Here is a 25,320-nt window from a genome sequence, read left to right on the forward strand (position 1 = left end):
CCACCAAAACAATGCACTAGTCGCTATAAGCACATGGCAGTGGAGGTCCACCAAAATAAAAAAAATATAAAACTTTAACATTCCAATCTAATACCGACATTAATTTGATTTGAGTAAAACTAAACTCAGATCATCTAAGTAAAGTCTTAGATTCAAGTCTCATTGATGAAAAAACATGATTAAAATGAGAGATTCTATTAAAGGTGATCAACCAGATTCTGCGATAGACTAATAATTGACAACGCTAGTAGATACTTCACATCAATAATATGCTTAAAAAACATCTCAACCCAATTTCAATTAATAACTAAAAAAATTACACTCCTAGTAGCTAGGCACCAAAGCTAATATTCAAATATACAAATGCCAAGATAGGAGATGAATCTTTTTGTTCCCATTTGAGTTTTGAGTTAAGTGGATAATAGAATGAAATGCATAGCTAGTAGAAATAACAAAGAAGTAAAGATTGGTGCTTTGAGGTTGATTGATGAAGATTGATCATACATTTCAGAAGAATCAACAGCAAGAGGCATTCCATCACTATTAAGAGTGCATGATTGTGGGTCAGATCCATCAGGGCTCAACATCAAAGCACGAAGAACCCAAGTAACCGTGTGAATGTAAGCTGTCCTATTCTTAGCAAGAAGCCATGTTAATCCCATTAGTCCACAATCTTTGTTATGGATCTTGGTTGTTCTATCTCCTAGTTTGCTTGAATTTGAAGTCTTCTTTCTAAGCTGTATGTATACAAGTAAGTACATTATTTCAATTAGATAGATAATAATCAAACAGAAACAGCACATACTTTTGGCATAATAAATAGGTTTGGTGTAACATCCATTCATTGAAAAATAGTCAAAGCTGAACATCAAGAATAAATACTTACAAAAGAAGGCATGCAGGAGAATTAAATTTCAACCTACTAATTATTTGGCTTTAAAAAATGTTGTCTTAGAAAATAGATGGGAATCGGGATTGTAAAGATTTAATAGCAGAACATTATGGTATGCTATAATTAATTTATTTTTTCTGAAGCAACGCATTAGAAAATATCTTCAAATGCAACAAACAAACAAACAACAACTGAAGTCCAACATTTTTAATAATAATTTTCAGATTCTGAAACAATGCATGAAATTTATACACAAGCGACAGCATTTTTGTAAATTGCAAACTAGTATAAATCAGAAACAGGAACGATAAATCCAAATGTGGCTACAGATTTTGTCATCTAATTCCAATTACTGAGTTAAGTAGGAAATGTGAATTAGATGCGTAATCAGATCTCACTTTTAATTTACTTATTAGCAGTCAATTTCCAAACCATCATTAGTGATTGTGGCATGTTTGGAACCACGGTGAATTTGACACGGTGATTTTGTTGAAGCTCACAAGCATAACTTTTGTCGAAATCAAGGTGGTTCACTGTAATTTCGACAAAATCACGGTCAATCCAAACATATACAGAGCCGCCTTAAAATTTATTATGATGTCTGATTGTCTTCTGCATTTAAGATACGAAACTGTTGTCTTAAGCAACAGCTTGTCTTGCACATGGGAATTGGGATACTATTTAAGCCATCTAATTTTGTGATGCAAATCTTTCTTTGAAAGTTAACAAAATAGAGAAAAAAAATTTAGGGGAGGACTACTACAAGTACAAACACAAATGGCTTCACACAACTTCTATCAATCTAGTGACATTGCATGTTTTGATCTGCTATAGGCACACATCAAATTAATTTTTTTGAAGACCTTGATTTGAAGACATTCATTTTACTATGGTCTATTTCAGTAATACAACTAATGGTTAAAACTAACTGACAGCAAATACTATCCCTCCAAAGTAAAGAAAGGTTAAAAGATAACTCCCCCAATTACCAAGCATGATGTAAGTACATAAGAATGGTAAAAAGAGCAAAACACATTTAACATAAAACTAACCGAATAGAGGCTATGCAAGCACTTAGAGCAACCTCCTAGACCAGGAAATCCATTGACATGATTGCTGCTACTCAAACAATTTCTCTCCAATCTCTTCACACTTTCATCCCCAACAAGATTTCCATTATGATTAAGTTTAAATGATTCAGAACAGCTCAAAGGATGAAGCCTAATACCACAATAGCAATAAACTACATCACAAGTCTCATTAGGTTGAAAAAGTTCAATCCCTCTAACTTTCAAAGCCTTTCCTAAATCACTCTCACATGTTTCAGAATCATCTGGTAACAGAGGCATATCATAGGATGTAGTGTGTCCATGTTCAAATCCACCAAGAGCAGTGGCAGAGTAAGCAGAATATAGCCACGCAGCTAGAGCAGGACAACATCTGCTACGGTGGAGTTCATCATCAGCAGCACCATGTTTGTTAGATTTAGAACTGCATGCGTTTTTGATTCCATTGAAGTGTTCATCTGAGAGACTTAAAGGGCATCTTGCAACATTAGCTTGTTCAGGAAAGGCAGGGATTGTTCCTTGTGAAGATGGATTTGGTGTGAGTGGTTGAACTGTTGCTGCATCAGGTATAGGGATAGGTAGAGAGTGAGACAGATAGCAAGGAATGAACAAGATCAGAATAAGGGTATTGAAACATGGTAGTGTCAGTGTCATGATGTATAATAAGAGAGAAGAGTGTGAGTGAAGTGAATGTGAATGTGAATGTGAATGAGGTTTTCTTCAATGAAAAAAAAAGAAGAGATATGGGTGTGGTAGTCCCCTGTGTTGGGACAGAACTCACAAGCAAGGGAAAGGGAAAGGGAAAATAAAGGTGGTGTGGGGTTATGCAAAGTTTGGCAGCATGCTATGATATGCTTATGCTATGCTACTTCCACTGTAAATCAAAGTTACTACAGCATTTATTAGTAGTAATTAGTTGTGTGGAAGAGAAGAATTTGATTGAGATTGATGATGCTATGTTTTCAGAATTTTTTACTGTGGAAGTTTATGTTCTTTATCCCTTTTTCTTGTCACTTTTCAGACCTCCCATATTTATTGCTATCTCACATATTTTAACCGTCACCAGGAGCAAGTCAACAATTTTTACTACAATATAGCTTATCAACTAGGGTTCATTGATAGGTTACCAAGTTGGTTAGGTTACGTGGATTACATCACTCATAAATAAGCATCTTCGATATATTATTTTCTCATTCTTTATCGATCTATATTCATTTGATATGAATCTCTATGAATAAATTTTCTTATGAATATTCATATGTGTTCTTTTTTATTGATCATTACGATCTTTATCCTTAAATGAAGGGGTGATAAAATAAGAAATTACTTAGATTGAATAGATTGTCATAAGCATCAAATTTGTTTTCCTTTTTTTTTTCCTTTGCTTACCGGAAAATGTATGTTAACAAAACCACTTGATAACCTGCCGGATCAACTAAGTTAAGCAATTCCATTGAAATTTGAGAATATGTCTATTATATACATAATCCTAATGTAACATGAAAATGATCGTGAAAATTTAGTAGCTATGTCCTTGCTAATTTAATCATGAAAATGTAACATGAAATCCGGAAAAATTTCCAATATCCATGAAATTAACTGTGATGTTTAGATTCAATGGCTCAGTTTACAAAGCAGATTATTAGTTTAGTACTCCCTCCGTCCCATATTACTTGACCTATTTAGAATATTTGCACTATTCATGTACCATGCTTTGACTCTATTTTTCTACTAATATATAAAAACAAAATATAGCATATAAGATGTTGTTAGATTCGTCTCGATTAATATTTTCAAAATATCAAATTTTCGTAATTTTTTCTACTAGATTATTAAAGAAATTTAAGTTTAAAATTGTGCATTGGCATACGTGACAGAGTCAACTAGGTCAAGTAATATGGGACGGAGGGAGTAATCTTTAATTCTAAAGTTCCAATTTAGTATAATAACATTATTAGCCTGCTCTCTAATATTTTATGCATTTGAGCGTCTCTGATGCATAATTGTGTCCCACCCACAACCCCGTAAATAAAATATATTTGAAAAGTAAAAACATATTCAAAGTAGTGCAACAAGAGCAGAATATGGCAACATATAGGTGAACATTAAAGTGTAAAAAGATAGTGTTGTAACAAGAAAGAAATAAAAAATAAAGTTATGAAGAAATAAAAAATAGAGCAAAAAAAATCACCAGCAGCAAATTTTAACGAGAAGAGTGTATTTTTGACAGTTTTAAACAACGGATTAAGATGATAAAATCCATTTCACCCTTTCATGTTGAATGAGTAGAAATGTAGCTTTTCTCCTCTATAATATAGTCACTATTTCCAATCCTAATCCCAATTGGTGCCCGGCCAAAAGGAGGCAAATGAAAAAGCCAGCTGTTTCCAATGTCATTTGATCGGTAGTACTCCCTCCAGTCCTTATTATAAAAAACAATTGACTTTTTTGGTTCATAGAATAATTAATGTATCTTGTTATAAATATAAACTAGATACATCACTTACACAATGAACCTAAAAAGTCAACTTTTTCTTATAATAAGGACCGGAGGGAGTATATGATAATATATCCAACACCCATGATGGCTAGCCTTAAGCTTTTTGTTTTTTTCTTTGGTTCATGTTTTTGTACAACAAAAAAGTGTAACGGTGAATGGTAATTGAGGTAAGAGATAGTTTATAAACAACATTCATACTTCTCTAAATTATTTAGCAGTCTTTAGAAAAATAGAAAATTGTAAAAGCTTACATAAGACACAAAGCGAACGATGGTGACTTGGAGGTCAGAACATTAGCGTGTTAAATAATGATGCAACTTACGCAAGATTAAAACAACGAGGTCTTATACAAAACTCGAGGCAGATAATACCTCACAAACACGGTGTTAGCCTTGGGCTTTGAGGTCGAAACATTGGCACATCATATAAGGATCAGGCCTATTGGCACTCGAGGCTGATAGACCCTCTAGCCCCTTAGCCTCGATTGGGGGCTAGTGTTTTGGTATATGTCCAAAAGTCTCGCATTATATGAAAAACTAAGTTCAAGGTAGTTTATAAACAACACCAACATCCTTTAAAACTGCTGATGCGCCTTTTACAAAGGACAAAGCCGATAGGGACTAATATGTGTATTGAACTAATATTATTAATTTTGACTAATTCATAAAATTCAAAAACCATTTTAATTGAACTCGTCAATTTCATGAAACTTATGTTAATTGATTCAATATCAAAATGACATAAGAGATGGGATAAAATATAACAAACCGCTGATGATATTTAGACATTATTTTTTTTTTTAGACACCCAAGACTTCTATTTATCACATTCAAAAATATGGTTAATTCTAAGTGGTTAATGCAATTCATAGTTAAAATTGTGTTAGTTCAACACAACTTCACTATTTTTCAACTTGGTCTAAATAAGTCATGTATGCAACCGAATTAACTATAAATTTATATTTGATTAATTAGATGTATGCATTGTAGGGAAAATTAATATTCATGAAACATTTTTTAGGAGTAAATCTTCAAATTAGTTCCTGTCTTTGTATCAAATTCTCAAATTGGTCTTTGACTTTATTAATAACTCAAAATGGTCTCTGTCTTTGTCAAACGTTTCTCAGATTGATCCCTGACTCTATTAGTTGTCTTGTATTTTGAGCGTTATTGACTCAATGTCTTTTGGATATTATTTAGTGGTTAATGACATAATGTTTTTTGGATCTTATTTGGTATGTTAATGACTTAAAATACAAAACAATTAACAGAGTCAGGGACCAATCTGAGAAATGTTTGACAAAGACAGAGACTATTTTGAGTTATTAATAGAGTCACGGACCAATTTGAGAATTTGGTACAAACACAAGGACCATTTGGTGATTTACTCCATTTTTTATACAAAAATATATTCATTTGTTTGTTGGAGAATGCTAACCATTGCCCTTGAGGCATTGGTTAAAGTATTAAAATAAGTAAGTTTGTATCGAAAAATGGTGTAATTATTGCTTAGAAAAAGTAAAGACTTGTATTTTCAAGAAAAAGTTTCTATTAATGGAATCATTAACCATTGTCCTTAAGACACTGGTTAACAAGACCCTTGTTTTTTTTACATTCGCGTTGGTTTTGAGCTCCGAGCTGTTTGTTGGAGGAGTGGCACGCCTTGCAGTCTAATAAAGCTGCTTAGAAGACTTATGGTAGCAAAAGGCTGACTCTATTTCGATTATTATGAAACTTTAATTTCAATGAATAACCTGTTAGTGTATGAGCACGATACTTTTTCTTTTATATTAAAGTTACTTTTCTTTTCGGGTCCAAATTTGGGGAGGGGGTATCGTGTAATAGTTTCAGCATCTTCTCATAAAAAATAAAATCTTTTAATTTTCAGAGCTTTGAAGTTACTACTTCTGAAAGGAAGATGTTGTTGTTACAAAATAATACACGAATCTTGCACATTGAGTATGGCGTTTCACCTCATATGAAATCCGGTAAATATCGTATTTTGACGGGTTATTTTATCATCTTTTTTTCATAATGCTTAAATAGCACGGTTCTTTTTATAAAGGTAAGTAAATGCTAACATGTACCTTTAAAACATAGGTTAAGGAAACTTGTAAAAATATTGTTTTAAAAGTTGCACATTTAATTTATTAAAAGTTTTTTTTTCTTCAGAAACAATACAAAATTTCTACTTTCAATAGACTCTTCAACATTTGTCCTTAGCATGTTATTGTTTTAAATTATATTTGTAGATTTCTGGAGAATTAAAAGATAGAAATATAAATTCATATGTTTGTTATAAGTTTATTATTTTTATTAATAATGTTTATGAACAATTTTTGAGAAAGGTTTATTCACAAAAGAGTGGGGGGAAAATTCTCATAAGTTAAGAGCAAATTTTATCTTTTTCTTGGTATCTAAGAATAAACTGTCATTCATACATATATTCGAAGGAAATTTATTCTCATCAACAATCTAATAAATTTTAAGAAAACATCGTATTACGCCACAAGTTATCACTTGTTATTTTTCAGAAACCAAAGAACCGAGGCTGTTCAAAGGTTTCTCTGGACACATCAAACAAAATGATGCCAATTTTGAAATCTATTGCAGCTGCCAGCTCCTCCACCACGATGATAAGAAACATCAAGTATGATAAAAGTCTTTTCGATGTAATGTAATGTATAGCTCTTTCATGGATATACTTGTTTGGATCATCAGAAGTGGTTATGTCCCTCTCAGACAACTCATACCATTCTTTGGAGCAATTTTGTTTGTTGTCTTGCAAACCAAAAATAATAATAATAATAATATTGATGATTAACTTTTATGACGCTATTGAAGCCAGCAGCAGCTGAAGAAGAAATGGTCCAATTTCTAATTAGTGCTAAATTTAGATATACTCGATCGATACTCCTGTAACATCATCTAACTAAACTAGTGCACATAATTCAAGAGAGTTCAGTGTACCAGAAACATGATACCAATTTTACTCAAAGACTTCCCTTTACCTTTTTCTTACTTTTCAATCATATACTAATTGAAAAATGGTACTAGCTGAATAATTTTCTTGAGACTAAAACACATACCATATATACCTACTTTGGTTGTTAGCATAATTAATTATTTGATCCAATAAAGAGTTCTTAAGAGCACCTTAGAAGGGGGCGAGGGAAACATTACATTCTACTCTTTTGACAACTCATTTTTCTCAATTCGTCCTTAAAGTGACTGTTCTGATAGGCATCAATTCATTTTCCATTACTGTCATTCCACCATTCTTTGGAACAACTTGTACTGGACTTACCCAAGCACCGTCAAAGATACAATGGATCATATACCAGCTTCTAATATTTTTAAAGGTTTTAAATACAGGAACGTTACCGCGATATCGGCCGTTACAAAACAGTATAGGCCATCACCGTTACCGTTATTTGCCGTTTTAACGCTGAGAAGAAAAATCACACTGAAACGCCGTTACGTAACGCCGTTACAGCCTCGAAACACCGTTACGACCGCAAAACTCGCCGTTACAGCCGCGAAACCCACCGTTACAACCGCGAAACATAGTTACGGATGCAAAAACTTCATCTGTTTCTTTTCTTTAGCTTCATTATTCAATTTTCATTGCCTCCTCTTCAATCTTCATGGTCTCCTCTAACTAATTTCACTCTCACTCTTAATTTGGGTGTTGTTCTGTAAATTTGTATCAGAGATGAGATGAGATTTTAGAGGGGAAAAAATGGGACTTTAAGTTGAGTTGATTGTGTCTTTGTGTGGAATCTGTGTATGAGAGTTTGGACCTTACAGATAAAATATTCATTTTGTGTCAATATGTGACTGTTTTCTTCTGTTTTGTGAGAAAGAAGTGAGAAAGAAGAAGGTGAGGTGAGAGGAATTGGGCGTAGTTGGGTTAGGTGAGGGAATCCCAAACTAATGAATGTCACTAACTTATTGACTTTTAACAAGATTTGTGGTTTTGTGCAACATTGTGATTAATTCACACCGCGACGACCGCAATATGTACGCAACGTCCGTGACGGTCCGAAACCGTGAAAACCTTAACGCGACCGTGACCGCAACCGTTACCGTTATTTAAAACCCATTTTTTACTACTTTTCTAACCAATTCTTTCATTGTGATTTTTATGCATGCATGATGAATACAGTAAGATAAGATGGACTTATAACCTTCAGATCAAAAAGAGACAAACATATTCCTTCCTTTCTTGTTCCTCTTCAAAACTTCAATTATCCTTTGTTCTTCATGGTATGACAAAGAACTTGTAATGATGACTGATTTATTTTTCACTTCTTCTAGATTGACATATTTTAAATGCGGAGATAACACTTTCGTGCTGCATCCTCTTGTTTAGGCTATTTTTTCAATTCTTCAACATTTTCTTCCTTTGTTGTCAATCCTTTTTTCAAGCATCAAGCTATGAAGCATCAGTCATTTTCTTCTTTTCTAGTTGAACTCCATGATGATTGCATAAGAGCCTTTTCTAAAGGAGTTGTTTGTTGCAATTGATCCTTTCATTGAAACATACTCCATTATCTTCATAATGCTTCAAATAAATTGAAACCAATTTCTTCATCCTCTAATCTCGTCTTCGTTTTGCAATCATCCATGTCAATCATCATTCGAGCAGTCTTCATAAATGGTCTTCTCAATATGAGAGGGGCACCATCATCTTCCTTTATGTCCATTACAACAAAACCAACTGGGAAGAGGAATTTGTCGACATTCACCAAAATGTCTTTTGCTGTTCTAGCTGGGAGTTTGATAGATTTATCAGCCATTGGTAATGACATTTTGGTATCTGTCATATCTACGTTTGAGTAAACAGATAAAGGAATAAGACTTAACTTTTTTATAAACTTACTTCAATGTCTTTTGTCACTAGGTGAAATGCAATTGACTCCTCTTTTTCTTTTTAAGTTTATAAAAAAGGGGGAGAATATCTTCCGACTTTTATATTCTGAAACTAACTATGTCATACATCATGACATCTTTTGGAAAATCATAAGCATGATTTCTTTTTAGAAACATTGACATAATAAAAAAATTACTGATGTAAATTATGAACGCAAGTAATCATTCATCAATGAAATTATGATGTATAAACAAAATTCAAGTATTATAAAAAGACACACAATTCAAGTTTTTCTGTTCTGTTTTGTGATTTTTGTTATAAGTGTTATTATATCTTTCAACGCATACGATTGTTATTTTAAATAGAAAGCATTCTTAGAGTTCAACTCTTGGCTCAAAGTGTACTCGGAAGGAAGGAAGGAAGTACTTATCCAAAAACTTGGAACCAAGAGCTAAACACTAAGGAGGGTAGAGAGAAGGATGCAGAAGCATATTATGCATAGCCTGCACATTCCTGCTTGTGTTTTAATTAGATGTTGAAGAAGCCCCGTAAAATGTTGTTTTTTTCAAGTTGTAGGTACCAAAAGCATTGTATGAATAAGCAATCTGATCCAAAAAGTGAATAAAATGATATTACAATGATGATTACATAAACAACTCTAGACTACTTAGCAAGAATACTAATCATTATTAACTCATGAGTGATATTGATGTATGTTTCACTTCATATGACCAAACAGAAGTTTCCTTCAAGATCACCACCAGTCTTCATTTATCAACATTCAAATAGCACTTTACCATGTGGCAGAAGGAGAGTCATCAGGAATGGCAGTGTATATATATAAACCACACTCCTGGTCCTGGATTGTCTCTGTGGAGGATCAACAAGATTATAGTTAACCAACCCCCATTCAAGTTCAACAATGAAGAAGCTGTGATGATGAACATAAATTGGATTTTTCTCCACAAAGGAAACCATAATAATCCTGACACACAAATCTCCAAATTTGTCCCATTAGGCAATAGTAAACGTCATCTGCTAAATTATGTGTTCATTCATGGTTATTCAAAGTTTGATTAGTTGCAAGTTACAAAAGGACAAGGAGGAAATGTGACATTCAACATTCAAATTAAAGACTACTAACAGTAAGATGTAGTGAACGTACATAAAGAGCTGGTGAATTGAGATTGATTACTACAAGTGCTGCAAGTGAGTGACATAAAAGCTAACTATCTAACTACAAAGTGGGCACAGAACTAACCCATTTTCATTACAATCACTACACTTAACAACAACAGTGTTCCCCTGTTTCTGTTTACTCACCATCTTACAGCTTCCGTTACATCGAAAACAAGGCAAGAATCTCATATCACCGCAACCCTCACAAACACCTCCACCAACAGCTTTTCTTGGCAAACCCTGAAGAACCTCTCCCAACAAACCCTCTTCCACAACCTTCAACATCTCTTCAGCACCGCCAATATAGTATCCCTTCACAAACACTCTCGGCGGAACCACCGTCTTCTCTTTCAGAAGCTCCCTCAGTTCCTCTTTAAACCCACTATCCATCGAAACGTCACGCTCGCAGATTTGTACACCAAATGCATCAAAAGCAGCTCTCACCGCATTGCATGCCTCAAATGTCCTCCGAACACCTCTCAACGTTGTTGTATAGATCACCACTTTCTTCTCTCCGTTCGGGGGACATATCCTCTCAAACCGATCCGAAAGAGACGAACCGGGTTTTTTCAAAGCAGGGTTTAGGTTTAGGTCTGGGTCGGTGTTTTCTTTGTTGGATGGTTTTGGAAGAAGGGGAGAGAAGCGGAAGCTTTCGGTGTCGAGGCCTTCCATGAGTTCCCAAGAGTTAATGATTTCAGGTGGTTCGGAGCGGAGGGGTTTGAGAGTGAAACGAGAAGGTGGTGGAGGAGTGGGTGGATCGAGGGTGTTGAGAAGGCCGTAAGTGGTGGAAGTTAAAGAGACGATATGGTGGCCGACACCGAGTGCTGAGGTGCCGAACTCGTCTTCATGGTTCAACAGATGTGAAGACACGCAACCCATGTTTCTGAAGTTTTGAAATTTGAATTTAGGATGAAACTGTGAAAGAGAAAGAGAAGAAGACAAAAGACAAAAACAAAAGAGTGAGTTTAACTTGATTTGGTTTGGTTTGGTGGGTGGGTGGGGTTTAATTATGACTTACTACTACTCTATTTTAAATGAAAAAACTACAAGGTTCTTGCTGACTCACCACGTGAACCTTTCTCTTCAATTTTTTTCCCGCTCCCAACCTCATACTTCACTTATTATTACTCCGACCCGTGCGACGCACGGGTCTTTTAAAATTACAAACTGTAGTATATTTTGAACAATCGCTATTTAATTTTTTTTAATGAGAATAGATTTCTTTTAATGATGAAGGAATATAGTTTGTTATTAACATATGAAACTATATCATATTTTTTGTATTAACCATCTGGTTCGAAGAAAAAAGGAGATATGTTAATCTGGAGTTCAGTCGAAAAGTAAGAAAAGTTTGACCAAAAATTGTCCTCCTAAAATCAAATTCAAGTTCTATTGAACAATTCATTATTTATGGAATTCATTAACCATTCAAACCCAATTGTTTGATTTATGAAACATTATCATATGACATTTATGATTGCTATGAGAATAGAAAATATAGAGGTGGAAGACAATACATTAGAAGAATCGTCTTTAAAAAAAAGATTGATGGAGAGCATCAAGATCCATTCACTATGCTCGTTTACAACACAATCTCAAACATATGTGTTCCACCATCATCGATTGGTGTGACCTATATTCCCTTTTCTCTTCTCTTTTCACTTGACTTGGTTGATGGAGTAATCACAGCTTTCAAACAATCCTGTACAAAACGATAAAATTAAAATTAAAACAAACTTTGAATTTCCTTTGTGTGTGAGATGGACACAAACTTACATCATAGCCTAAAAGCAAAGTTGGATTATTGTAGAACCATTAAATATTCGGTAAAGCACCCAATATACCAACATAACATTGATTTCAAATAAGAAAAGAATACACCAAGTCGATCAATATCATAGTTGATTCTTAGAACCTCCTAACAATATGAATATTAATTGATACCACAACATATAGGAACAGATAAACAAAATATTAAGCACTAAACAGAACAAACAAAACTATCATGCAAATGTATGGAAGGAGGACAATAAACATTGGCACATTGCAGCAACGTTTAAGAGTATGGATTTGTACAAAAAATGTATGACATAACACAACCAAGATCCTTAAAGCACAACTTACATCAGGTATTGAGGAGAGGATGAGGATATAGGACGCCGAAGTTTGGCTCACAAAAGACTCATGTCCACATTGTACACACCAGACAAAAAACATACTGAGCTATCAATTTCTTTCGAAAGGATAATCACAACTAACTATTATAACACCTTTAGATCCTATTTGAGAATCAATGTCAACTGATCAACGCAACTACTATTAGTTACTATGCACATCTTTTTACAAATTTTTCTTCGCATGCTTCTAGTTTTTGATAACCCAATTCTTTTGAATTTCTTTTTAAGTTATGAAGATACTTTTTTTATGGAAGAACACTATAGTTAAAACTATTAACTCCTCAATGATAGCTGTATAAACAAAAGTAGAACCAACAGAGTCCTCGAAATAATTTCTAAAGAGCAATACATATTACAATATTTGACCAAAAAAATAAAATATTTGTGTGACAATATTATGGTCTTGGTCACACGGCTAAAGCATAGGATCATAATAAATTACTTTTAAGTTAAATAAATATGCATAGATATAACATGGCTTATAAAAACATACACGTACATAAGTTAAATGGTTAACATATGATAACTTTTGTAAATGTATTTTGCATCACATCGACTTCAAGCATATGACAGTCATAGCTATAAAGGCTAAAATTGTTTCCATAAAAATAGGGGAAAAAGACTAAATAAATTCAAAAGCAGCAGAAATGTTTCTTAATTAAGCTAGAAATGAAGCAAAAACAAAAATCAAAGATTATACATGGAAAAGGGTAAGAAAGGCATATCATTAAACTTTCGATCAGAGGACCTAATGAAAATGACAGGCTGATACATAACTATTGTAAAGGAGTTAACATATACTCAAGTAGAGGAAAGTAATATAGACATACCATAGTCCATAAAAGACTTGATGGAAATGAGTCATTACAACAGTCATGTTTACCAGGAACTTCATTGGAGTATCAAATATCCAATAAGTTATGTTCTTGCCAACCATGTCCTTGATAATAATGCCAAATTGACTGATGCTAAAAAAAACATAGGGATCCCATTAAAATCATGTAGTGTTTGCCAACCATTAGTTAAAAAAATATGACAGCATGGTTAGCCAAACATTTAGCCAACATGACAGCACCCTTAAAAAAAATCAAAAATATCAACAAATATGAAAAACATCGTATATCATACTATTAAGAATTTAAATGATGTAAGTCACCAAAACAATTTACCAATGACATATAATAATAGCAAAAAGATTCAAGTCACCAAACATTTAATTAGCACACTTTATTTCATATGGTACAAAAATTTAAAAAAAGTAACCTAGAATTGCATACTTTGTTATATACTTGGTTCTATATATGTACAACAGCAGAAGCTAATAATAACAATGACATTCGAAACTTAATAGAACCAATGTTAAATAAAAAGGATTCAAGAACAAACACTTCAAGATGATCATCTCATCACTTAAACAATATAAATTCATGTTTATATATGATGCAAACAACCACACTCTGATAAAACTTATACACAACACAAAAATTACAACATTTGAAGAATTATTGTATAAGGCAACTGGACATGATGAGTTTATACTTACTTCTTCAGTATTGTACTCAGCGTAATACAATACTTGATCCACAACTTGTTAACCAACTTTTCTAACTCAATGACTGGAAGAATCCTTATGTGATTACACGAAAGAACCTCAACCACCATCAAAATCCTCCCTACCTGCTCCAGCAAATCTGCAATCCCTTGCGGTCGTATCAGATTCAATTATATAACTGATATAGCAAAACCGCACAAAAATCTGAAACCAATTTAAGATTATTTAAGAAAATAATGTGAAAATAATGACTAAAACTGAAACCAATTTAAGATTATTTGTGAGGAATTGTCACCTTCCGCCACCGACTTCGCTCCATCAGATCACACATTCAAGAATTCTGGTAAACTATCACTCCTCATTCGATTCCGCTCCATCTGGTTACATATTCTGGTAAACTATCACTCCCCATTCGCTTCCGCTCCATCTAATTACATATTCTGGTAAACTATCTTTATTTATTTTCTAAATATCACAGAAACAAATTTATAAACTCACAGTTCTTAACCAATAATCAATTGCACCATTCTTGATGGCACCAAACATTCATCATCAATTCCCAAACCATTCCGAAAATCAAAACTCAAAAACACAACAATAAACAAATGTCGTGAAATTTACTAAGAGAGGAGAAGAACTCCCCAAGATCGATACCAGAAACGCAACCGTTCGTTCACGACAAAAATACTGATAGTGAAACAGAACCGAACAGAACACCAAAGGTGAGACAGAAGGCGAAATCGAAACTCTACTGGAGGTGTGGAAGGGAGCAACCGCAGGTGCCGGCGGCGGTCAAATCCTTGTGGGGTACTGTTCATCGAAATCACCTAATCAGAGATGTCATAATCAAAACGTGAGATTAATTCAAATGAAACGTAACCAAACCAATATTTTTTTTTTAAAATAAAAAGAAAACAATTACAATGATTACTAAAAAAAGACTTTGATAGATCGATAACCAGGAGAAAGGGAATTAGGTCATCAAATCCAACAAATGAGTATTCTGAAGAATAACAATCTAGATCATGATAATCACCGTCCGATGAATTTTCTGAAATCCCTCTGATTTCTCTTCTCGGTTGAACAATCACCTTACACAAATCTCTTCGCTTCATCAGATTCAACATTTAAAAAAATCCGACCAACCATCACTCGATCTCCTTCGCTTCAGCTTCGTCACGTTGTGTTGCCGTATCAAATTTGCGATGCATACCGATGAGAGGGAGAGAGAGAGAGAGGGAGGGGCGTTAACAATTGATAAGAGAAGAGATTGTGGGAGCTGTTAAGAATGAGAGAAAATATGGTCATGGGAAAGAGAAAAAATTTGAATATGCATGGAGAACACAAATGCCACGTTGGGAATAATTAGGGGGAAAAATTAGGGTTAATGATAGCTTTAGGGGATAAGCTTTAGTAAGTAAGATAACCAAGTTTACATGGAAATTAGGGTAGAAAATATTTGCTTCATAAAAAAAAAGGCAAGAGGATAGGAATAAAATTGGTGCGATGCATTTTTTTAGATGAAATCTGTTATGTTAAATAATTGCAAACCTAAAAGTGTAGAAAATATTTGCTTAAAAAAAAAGGAGGATAGGAATAAAAAAAAAGGAGGATAGGAATTCAAAAAAAAAATAATAATAAGGATTCGGCTGGCCAAAAGGAGGATAGGAATAAAAAAAAAAGAGGATAGGAATTTAAAAAAAATAAATAAGGATTCGAAAAAAAAAAAGGAGGATAGGAATTAAAAAAAAGGAGGATAGGAATTCAAAATAATAATAATAATAATAAGGATTCGGCTGGCCAAAATTATAGCAAACTTGATAACAAAATTCGGCTGACATTAATTAAGTAAGATGATCAATGGCTAAAATTGAATGACGCCTAAATGTGCAAGATCCAATGGCTCAGAAAAGTGAAGGGAGAAATGTGGGGAAAATATTAGGGTTAGAAATAGCTTTAGGGGTTAAGCTTTATTATATAAGATTACTCATTCTTATCTTCCTAAGATTAAAAAAACAGTTACCAATAATTACCGTAAAGAAACATTAATAATATTAATTAGGGTCATGTTAACGTGTGCCCTCAGGGCACATGTTAAGCATTGTTTTCATTACAATAATGGTAAGAATTTAATGAAAAAAATTAATATTAAACATTATGAACAATAAATTAACACAATTTCCAATACATAATTTCTATTAGAGGAATTCTTAACATGTGCCCTAAGGGCACAAGTTAACATTTCCCTATTAATTAATGTAATATATAGTGGTCAAAGAGGATCTAATTGCGGTAGGTGATTAGTCAAGTATTTGCGTTTGAAAAGAGTCTTGACTACACAATCAGAACGGTGCACAGATATTAAATGAGACGTTTATTGGTGTTTTAGAATGCTAAAACGCTCGCAGTCCAAGGTCTAACAAATAGGCCCAATTTAGTATTAGACCAACTACGTTAGTCACACCCTCCATCACGAGGGGATGTGCTCATGGCAATATGGGAGCAACAATTCAAGCCATCTGTTATGTTCATCATCACCTCGTATTTGATATACGGTTATGAGTACTGTTGTATTTGTGGACAACAACCCTTTGCCTTCAACACACTGATAACATGCACCTCCTCTATATTGATCTCCAGATGAAGGAAATTGGAAGAAATTATGAAGTTTAAAAGTCCTACAAAGAGTTAAAGTGTTTTTATGGAAAGAGGCAAGAGGTTATCTACCTACTAGAGATAGATTACAAAGAGTTAAAGATGCCTCGACTTCATATTTAAATCAGATCATTGTTGATAGCAAAAGTCTAAAGTAGGAGCGCTGAAGTGTATCGTTGATGCGACAATCTTTCATAAGCAAAGACGTTATGGTATAGGATGTGTGTGAAGAACAATAAAAGTGAGTTCTTGGTATAAAAAAAAAGGTCACCACAATCTAAATCTAAAGAAGCTGAAATGTGACTTAAAGGAGGCAATCAATTGACTTGGTAGCTAAAATGAGTTTTCAAAGGTGTCTATCGAACTTAGTGGTAAGCAAGAGGTTGACGCCATCCATAATAAATTCAATATCAATTTCAATTTTGTTAGTATTTTAAATTTTTGTAAGGCTTCACGTAGTTCGACTTAAAGCTTTAAGATAAATTTTATTCGCAAACAAATAAATAAATCAATGTTGTTCATTTATTAGCCACAACAACATTGTCCCACATTCACCATCATACATCATCTTGTAGAGGAGTGCGAACAACACTCTATTTTCAACACATCTTTAACATTCATTCTCTTAATGAGATGAAATAAAATTACGAGAAAATCTTGTGTGGACCAGGACCAAGAATTTTGGTTTGGTCACACACACAAAAATTTGTCTTCTCTCTCTTCTCTTCTCTCTTCTCTCTTTGTGTGTGACCAAACCAAAATTCTTGGTCCTGGTCCACACAAGTGTTTCTCTAAAATTACCCTTTTAATTGTCTAGATCATCATACACCTATTGATTGGTTTGACAAATTCATTTTAAAACTAAAATAATATACATTTATGAGTTTTTTTTTAATTTTGTTAGAAAATAATAAGCATCAATGGATAAGTTTGTATATAAAAAATGACAAATTTATTAAAAAAAAAAACCGTAAAGGAAGGTAACAACGGAAGCAATTAGGCCAACTAGGTGAGCGACTCACCGGCAAACAAGATTTCTCGCCGGTAACCTTCCATCCCTTTTATCTTCTTCGGTGAGTTGAAAAACAACGCTTTTTATTTTCAGCCAAGGGTAATAAGGGAAGATAGCTTTTGAAAAACAAAATTGAAACTCAAAAGCGATTCAATCAAACGTAGAAGTTAAAGTAGTTAGTGTTTTTGTAAAAAAGCGAAAGACATGATCGCGGTCACCAGAAAATTCCAGAGTTGTAGCGCCCAGAACAGCCGACTCCTTCAAACAATGCGCGCGAACTATAATCAGAAAGCAAGAGACACATACATTGTGAAATGTACCAATTTCATTTCTACTCACATGCGCAATGGCCACTGCCATTTAGCTCTTCGTGTCTTCGACTCCATGCCTTACAAGAACTTGTTCTCCTGGAACTTAATGCTCACTGGCTATGTCAAAAATCACAGACTCTTTGATGCCCGCAACTTGTTTGATTTAATGCCTCAAAAGGATGCTGTTTCATGGAATGTCATGTTGTCTGGTTATGTTCGGAGTGGTTGCGTTGATGAGGCTAAACTAGTTTTTGATAACATGCCTTATAAGGATTCCATCTCTTGGAATGGATTGCTTGCAGTGTATGTTCAGAATGGGAGACTTGAAGAGGCTCGTCGATTGTTTGAGTCGAAGGTGGATTGGGAATTGATTTCGTGGAATTGTTTGATGGGTGGGTATGTGAAGAGGAAGATGTTGGGTGATGCTAGGAGACTTTTTGATCATATGCCTGTTAGGGATGTAATCTCTTGGAATACCATGATTTCCGGTTATGCCCGGGATGGAGATTTGTTACAAGCTAGGAGATTGTTTGAGGAGTCTCCGGCGCGGGATGTTTTCACGTGGACAGCAATGGTGTTTGCATATGTGCAGAGTGGAATGTTGGATGAAGCGAGAAGAGTTTTCGATGAAATGCCGGGAAAAAGAGAGATGACATACAATGTGATGATTGCGGGATATGTGCAATACAAGAAAATGGATATTGCAAGGGAATTGTTTGAGGCAATGCCTTGTCGGAATGTAGGTTCATGGAATACCATGATCAGCGGCTATGGTCAGAACGGAGATATTGCTCAAGCTAGGAAATTGTTTGACATGATGGCTCAGCGCGATTGTGTATCTTGGGCGGCAATTATTGCTGGTTATGCTCAGACTGGTCACTATGAAGAAGCTATGGACATGCTGGTGAAGATGAAAAGGGACGGCAAAAGTTTAAATAGATCTACCTTTTGTTGTGCTTTGAGCACATGTGCTGGTATGGCTGCTTTGGTGTTAGGGAAACAAGTTCATGGACAGGCGGTGAAGACAGGGTATGACAATGGGTGCTTGGTGGGAAATGCACTCCTTGAAATGTATTGTAAATGTGGAAGCATAGGTGAAGCCTATGATGTGTTTGAAAGAATACAATTGAAAGATATCATCTCTTGGAACACAATGTTAGCTGGTTATGCTAGGCATGGATTTGGCAGACAGGCTTTATTGGTGTTTGATTCAATGAAGACAGCAGGTTTTAAACCTGACGAAATTACCATGGTATGTATTTGGTTTTTGTTTATAAATTACCTATGCATGAATGAGTGCTCCTTATCTGTTGTGTTGGAGGAACTACTTCCCTCAAAGCTTCATATTTCACTTCATATTATTTTCATTTAGATACTCCTGGTTTATAACTTAGTTTTCTGATTAAAACTTTCCCAGTTAATATGGTCAAATAATCTCCTAAGGAAAGTAGGAAATACCTGGGTTCCTACCAGTCTTATGAATCCTCTAGGAAATACCTGGGTTACTTCAACATCTATTGTGTCACATCTTATTCCCATTTCAGATACTATGTCTCAAAATCAAACCCTTACATCAAATTTCTTATAGATCCTTCATTTAAGTCCTTTCCTCCCTTCACCCATTTCTTTTCATATCAGGAGCAACATGTGTATGCATAAACATCAAGTTACTTAAGTAAGGCCTATAAACACTAAACCTTTATATTTAAATTATGTATAATGTATTTGATTCAACCAAGATAGTCCAAATGCATTTTAAGGAAAATACCTCATTCAAATTCAGTGTCCCATTACAGCACAAAATTCAGTGTCCTATTACAGCACCAACTCTCTATAATAAATTTTCTATAAAAACTCTGTTATTTTCCAAAGAAGTCCCACACCTGACACGCAACCCTGTCATTTCACATGCATAACTAAGTTTTTTCTTTTTCTAATCAGTTCTTCAGCGGAAGAAACTCGATAAACTTTTGGGTGCATTCATTGCTGAAGCTGATATATTTGTCTCTTTTGTTGGTTGATATAATAATGTTTTTTCCATGATTTCCATTCTCTATTGGGAAAAGTTGAAGGGTTTGGTCAGATTCCAAACAATGATCATCCTGCCGAGTACTATTATTGGTACTGATTAAGTGGGATAATAAAACCGTTTTCTGTGTGTGCGCGCGCGCGCGCGTGTGTGGTGAAATGAAGAAGCTGAGATCCTGGGTCCTCTTGATGAGTTCTGGGTCCATTAGTGTAGTTGTTTACTGTGGTTGTGATGCCCATGCTATTTTTTTTTTTTTTTTGATAGACGGTGGCCTTGCTAGCTGTTGTTGTAGAGGTGTAATTAGAATTATTTGGATGTCGGTGTGTGTTGTTTATGAGGGTAGGACAAGTTAACAGCATCATATGCCACATGACATTCCTTTCCATAAAGTTTCTTCCTTGCTGTAATTCAGCTTCATCAAATTGGAGCCATCCATCTGTTCTAGAGTACCTATCTGCTGCCCTTTGAATTGAAAAGCTTATTCTTTTCTGGTTAACTGTATTTTTGTCCTGGCAATATACATTTTGTCATTGCATCTTCATTTATCCAAAAGGAAGTTGACAGGGCTGTAATCCATTCTGTTATGGTAGTTATTAACCTAAACAATCAGGATAGGTTATTTCATAATAGTTGTTACTGACTTGAATAACCTAGGTTACGTTGAGGATATATATGTGAAAGATAATTGAAGAATTGAAGAAGGGTAAAGAAAGAATAGATCGAGAAAAAAGAGAGGAAGTGAAGATAAATTGAAAATGTATCAAATAATTCTTTCTTGTTAAAGATAATACATTATCACATTGGTATTTATACTACTAGGCCATATAACTGATTTTGTTAAACATCTAACAGGGCTTAACTAGCTCTTAACTGTTAACAGATAACTAAGAACTAATTCCTATTCCTTGTACATAATTTTGACTGATTAGTTTTTTTTCCTGTAAATAACGTATATTATATGATGTTGAGTGCTATTAATTTGAAGTCAATGAGAATAATTCAGATTTCTTCTCATACTGTATTTCATCACAATATTTAGTACTAAGGTTTAAATATGCATTTAGTGCTTGCAAATATATCATTTTTTGTTTTAAGTTCCTGTGATATTTCTTTTTTTTTTGTTTCTGGTGCTTGCAAATATACCATTTTTTGCTTTTGGTCCCTGGTGTTTTATTTTAGTCCTTGAAAAGTTGGTTCATGTTGAAATTGGTCGCAATATTCATTTTAGTTCTTATTTTGAGGAATTAAAACCAAATATTCTGCATATTACAGCATCCGGTTCCAATATGAATAAATTTTGTAGGGACTAAAACAAAACAAGGACCAAAAGCAAAAAATTATACATTTGCAAGGACTAAAAACAAAAAATGATATATTTGCAGGGGCTAAACATACATTCAAACTTATTACTGATTTGTTGGTTTTGAAAGAGCAAGATACCACACCACCACTTGTCTCAGTTGTCTGACATTATGTAAATAAATTTTAATTCCCTTGTTTAGCATGAATCATATATGATGGTGTATGCTTTTAAATTTGTTGAACACAGGATATTTTAAAGGTTACAGAAAAGCAAGAGGAAAGGAGAGTAAACCGTATAGGGTCTGTTTGGTAAGACCAAAAAGCTAGCTTATAGCTTATGGCTGATAAGCTTGTATGACTAAAAAAGACATGTTTGGTAACTACCATTTTATCACGAGCTTATCCCTTATTTCACGAGCTTATAACTTATTTATCAGACGCTATTTAATAGCGTTTGAGCTTATAACTTATCACTTTTTCTTCCATTTTTTCCCTTACTATTTTATCTAAAATCCATTTTTTTCCCTTTATGATTTATTATATTTAAAATAAAATAGACATGTCTTAAATGCAGGCATATCAAAATATATATGTTTTTACCTGATATGTTTTTTTATTATTACGGATGAATAGATGGAAATAATTGGTCTACTAATTTTTTATTTTGGGACAAAAAGTGCCTGTTACACTCACAGTTTCATTTTCCTAAATAATATAGGCAGTGATGATATTTTTGGTGTATCTCTTTTTTGTTTTGTTTCAGTGTAATTGCATTGTTAAAAGCAATTTTATTAGAAATAATTTCTCAAGGGACAAGGTATAATCAATAGGCATTGGACTTGCTCTTGTTGGTACTCGGTGCTCTAAAAATTAGTCTTTTCATCACAATTCTAATAAACGATGAAATAAAAGTCTTGTTTGAAATAAAAAAATTAATAATTTAATAATATATAAAAGATAAGGTAAATGAATAAATTTTAAATATGAATTGACATAAATTTTATTATGAATTAAGAATGCTCTTTTATGTCATTTTACATTTATCAGCTAGTTGAACCGTTAATTTTACCAAACACTTCATTTAGCTTATCTGCTATCTATTATCAGTCATCAACTATAAGCTATCTGCCATTTTTACCAAACAGAGTCATATTTTTGTATGCTTTCTGTTAACAGACCCTATCTTCTATTTAGTTTGAGACAGAAATAAATAACAGAGGGGTCTTTGGTTTAAAAGGGGAATGTGGTGGATCTGTACGTATTCAGATTTCCTCATCTTCGTCTTGTATCTTTCTAATACTGAGCTAGCGACTGGGGTTTCTTAAATGAAATATCTTTTATTTCAGTCAATTCTGATTGAGTTCTATTCTATCATAGTATCACTTCCCTCCTCGTCATAATTTCAGCTTATAAGTATAGACTGCATGCCTGCCATTTATTTCCATGCATTTGGCTTTTGTCTTTATATTTGGCATGTATACATAATGCAGGCAAGAAGTTCAATTGCTAAGAATAATTTCATGTGTTTTTCAATCATTTAGCTTTATTTCTCTCAAGGGTTTCAAATAGGTGGCCCCTCCATCGACAAAGAGTCCTGCGTTTTCCACTTTGTTTGTCTGTCTGTCTGCAAAGTTTTCTGTACATAGGTGCCAATGAGCTAATAACTGCTTAAGTGGTTTTATAATGAGCAAATGTAATCATAACAAGTTGTTTTATCATAAACAAATATGACCATGATAACAAAACATTGACAAATAAACTAGGAAGGGTTGAGGTGTCCATAATACAATTGTTTGATCTATACAATATAATAGTGTGCCTTTTGACTCTTTTCTACATGTAATGTCATTCCGCTTAGTCTTCCTCTAATCATATTTCAGGTTGGCGTTCTTTTGGCTTGCAGTCATACTGGCTTGACAGACAGGGGAACTGAATATTTTTATTCAATGAGCAAAGATTATGGTATAACACCAAATTCAAAACATTATAACTGCATGATTGATCTTCTTGGTAGAGCTGGCCTCCTGGAAGAAGCACATAACTTAATGAGAAACATGCCTTTTGAGCCAGATGCTGCAACATGGGGAGCTCTATTAGGTGCAAGCCGGATTCATGGCAATGCTGAACTAGGTGAGAAGGCTGCTGAGATGGTTTTTAATATGGAACCCAATAATGCAGGAATGTATGTACTTCTTTCAAATTTATATGCAGCTTTAGGTAAATGGTTTGATGTGGGTAAGCTTAGATTAAAAATGAGACAACTTGGTATTCAGAAAATACCCGGGTATAGTTGGGTTGAGGTACAAAACAAGATTCATAAATTCACAGTTGGTGATTGTTTTCACCCAGAAAAAGATAGAATATATGCTTACTTAGAAGAGATAGATATAAAAATGAAGCATGAGGGGCATGTTTCTTTGGTAAAACTGGTTCTGCATGATGTGGAAGAGGAAGAGAAGAAGCGAATGCTAAAGTATCACAGTGAGAAATTAGCTGTGGCATTTGGAATTCTGACCATACCGGCTGGCAGACCAATACGTGTCATGAAAAACTTGCGCGTGTGTGAAGACTGTCATAATGTCATCAAATACATATCCAAAATTGTTGGAAGGTTGATAATCTTAAGGGATTCTCATCGCTTTCATTACTTCAGTGAGGGTATTTGTTCTTGTGGGGATTATTGGTGAGTGGAGAATTATGGTAGAAAATTAGCCTAAAATAGTATATTAAGTATAAATCGTGAAATTTGGAGAGCTATATCTTCTACCTGGGATACCAATATGAGTGGGGGGCGGTGGACTATTGGTAATGGTAAATCAATATTATTCTGGCCTGAGAGATTGGTACCATATGGGAATATTGTTTTGAAATCGTCTCCTGCGGCCTATTCTGGAAGAGTTGTGCTCACTTTTGTGCATGATTTTGTGAACGCTGAGGGTCAATCAGATGTTAACCATCTCATGGATTTTATCCCTATTTGGTTACTAGACGAAGGATATTATAATGCTTGTGCCTCCTTTGGATAGGTTGGAGGACAACCGTTTTGAGTGGAACCTTACTCCAGATGGCACATTTAGCACGAAAGGCGAAAGCTGCCTACCAACTGGTTCAAGGTCGTGTGAATCAGGTGCATGGTGATCGAGTTTGGAAGAAGCTTTGCCCTGGAATGGCCATCCGAGAAAGCGATTGTTTGTAGAAAAATCTGCATGCTGCATCATGACCTTCCAACAAATTCATTCCAAGCTCCTGGAGGCATGAAAGATATTAACCTCTGTCTGTTATGTGCTGGTGGCGAGGAATTGGAGAGTCGTATCCCTTCGAGATTGCAGGTGGCGAGGAGTTGGAGAGTCATATCCCTTCGAGATTGCGGGGTGGTGAGCCGGTTTGGTATTCCTTTAGAACTTGTCTCTCCCAGAATTTCTTTGATCAGGGTGTTAATGAGTGGGTGGAGTGTAACATTGCTCGTGGGGTTCGAGTGGATTATCACATTCAGTGGACTTCTCTGTTTGGTTTCCTTACAGCTTTGCTGTGGCATGAGAGGAATCAAGTGGTGTTTAATGGTAAAAGGTTTGATGTTTCAAATGTTAGGAGTAAATTTGTACAGTAAAAGTTCCAATTAAAATAAGTAGTTAATGGTAGTCAACTTTATAATTCCCTTTTTAAATTATGGTATAGTTAATGTTAAATAATATTTGTTAAAAAGATGGGTCAACGTCCTCGTGAGCTTGACTCAATTGGTAGAAACAATGCATAATATATGCAAGGTCTG

At 34.3% G+C, this 25,320-nt stretch overlaps 3 protein-coding genes and 1 long non-coding RNA gene across 5 annotated transcripts; 1 reads left to right on the forward strand and 3 right to left on the reverse strand.

The window, feature by feature from the left end:
• Window positions 1-270: 270 nt before the first annotated feature.
• LOC146934783 (putative GPI-anchored protein At4g28100) lies at window positions 271-2,669 on the reverse strand. Its single transcript, XM_085706706.1, has 2 exons — window positions 1,945-2,669; window positions 271-737 (listed from the first exon to the last, which is right to left on the reverse strand). The coding sequence occupies exons 1-2, from the start codon at window positions 2,611-2,613 to the stop codon at window positions 411-413; spliced, it is 996 nt and encodes a 331-aa protein (XP_085562832.1). The 5' UTR covers window positions 2,614-2,669; the 3' UTR covers window positions 271-410.
• A 7,765-nt stretch (window positions 2,670-10,434) lies between these two features.
• Window positions 10,435-11,513, reverse strand: LOC146934784 (Glutaredoxin family protein). The gene has a single exon (XM_085706707.1). It carries the CDS (start codon window positions 11,390-11,392, stop codon window positions 10,568-10,570), a length of 825 nt encoding a protein of 274 aa, XP_085562833.1. The 5' UTR covers window positions 11,393-11,513; the 3' UTR covers window positions 10,435-10,567.
• A 404-nt stretch (window positions 11,514-11,917) lies between these two features.
• Window positions 11,918-14,678, reverse strand: LOC146934785 (uncharacterized). Its single transcript, XR_015007875.1, has 4 exons — window positions 14,538-14,678; window positions 14,234-14,446; window positions 13,521-13,652; window positions 11,918-12,215 (listed from the first exon to the last, which is right to left on the reverse strand). It is a non-coding gene; the product is annotated as an uncharacterized LOC146934785 (long non-coding RNA).
• Window positions 14,679-17,854: 3,176 nt separating this feature from the next.
• LOC146934786 (pentatricopeptide repeat-containing protein At4g02750-like) lies at window positions 17,855-25,253 on the forward strand. Of its 2 annotated transcripts, XM_085706731.1 has the most exons (6): window positions 17,873-19,472; window positions 19,638-19,739; window positions 21,811-21,860; window positions 22,929-23,037; window positions 23,432-24,234; window positions 24,585-25,253. In XM_085706731.1, exons 1-6 carry the CDS (start codon window positions 18,114-18,116, stop codon window positions 24,745-24,747), a joined length of 2,586 nt encoding a protein of 861 aa, XP_085562857.1. In that variant the 5' UTR covers window positions 17,873-18,113; the 3' UTR covers window positions 24,748-25,253. The 2 variants fall into 2 exon arrangements, with proteins under 2 accessions (XP_085562856.1, XP_085562857.1); XM_085706730.1 differs by lacking the exons at window positions 19,638-19,739; window positions 21,811-21,860; window positions 22,929-23,037 and having other exon boundaries at window positions 17,855-19,472; window positions 23,432-25,253.
• The last annotated feature ends 67 nt before the right edge of the window (window positions 25,254-25,320 follow it).

The sequence above is a fragment of the Medicago sativa genome, chromosome 4 (genome assembly GCF_051527215.1).
Source record: "Medicago sativa cultivar Bolivia chromosome 4, Bolivia_mono, whole genome shotgun sequence".
In the NCBI taxonomy this organism is placed as follows: domain Eukaryota; kingdom Viridiplantae; phylum Streptophyta; class Magnoliopsida; order Fabales; family Fabaceae; genus Medicago; species Medicago sativa.

Bases quoted from the DNA above. Each gene is read 5' to 3' on its own strand.
- LOC146934784 (XM_085706707.1), bottom strand. From the start codon at position 11,392: ATGGGTTGCGTGTCTTCACATCTGTTGAACCATGAAGACGAGTTCGGC.
- LOC146934786 (XM_085706731.1), top strand. From the start codon at position 18,114: ATGATCGCGGTCACCAGAAAATTCCAGAGTTGTAGCGCCCAGAACAGC. The intron at 21,861-22,928 runs GTAAGACCAAAA...ATTCTATCATAG, and splicing joins AACCGTATAGGGTCTGTTTG to TATCACTTCCCTCCTCGTCA. The intron at 24,235-24,584 runs GTGAGTGGAGAA...GATAGGTTGGAG, and splicing joins TGTTCTTGTGGGGATTATTG to GACAACCGTTTTGAGTGGAA.
- LOC146934783 (XM_085706706.1), bottom strand. From the start codon at position 2,613: ATGACACTGACACTACCATGTTTCAATACCCTTATTCTGATCTTGTTC. The intron at 738-1,944 runs GTTAGTTTTATG...GTATACATACAG, and splicing joins GCTTGCATAGCCTCTATTCG to CTTAGAAAGAAGACTTCAAA.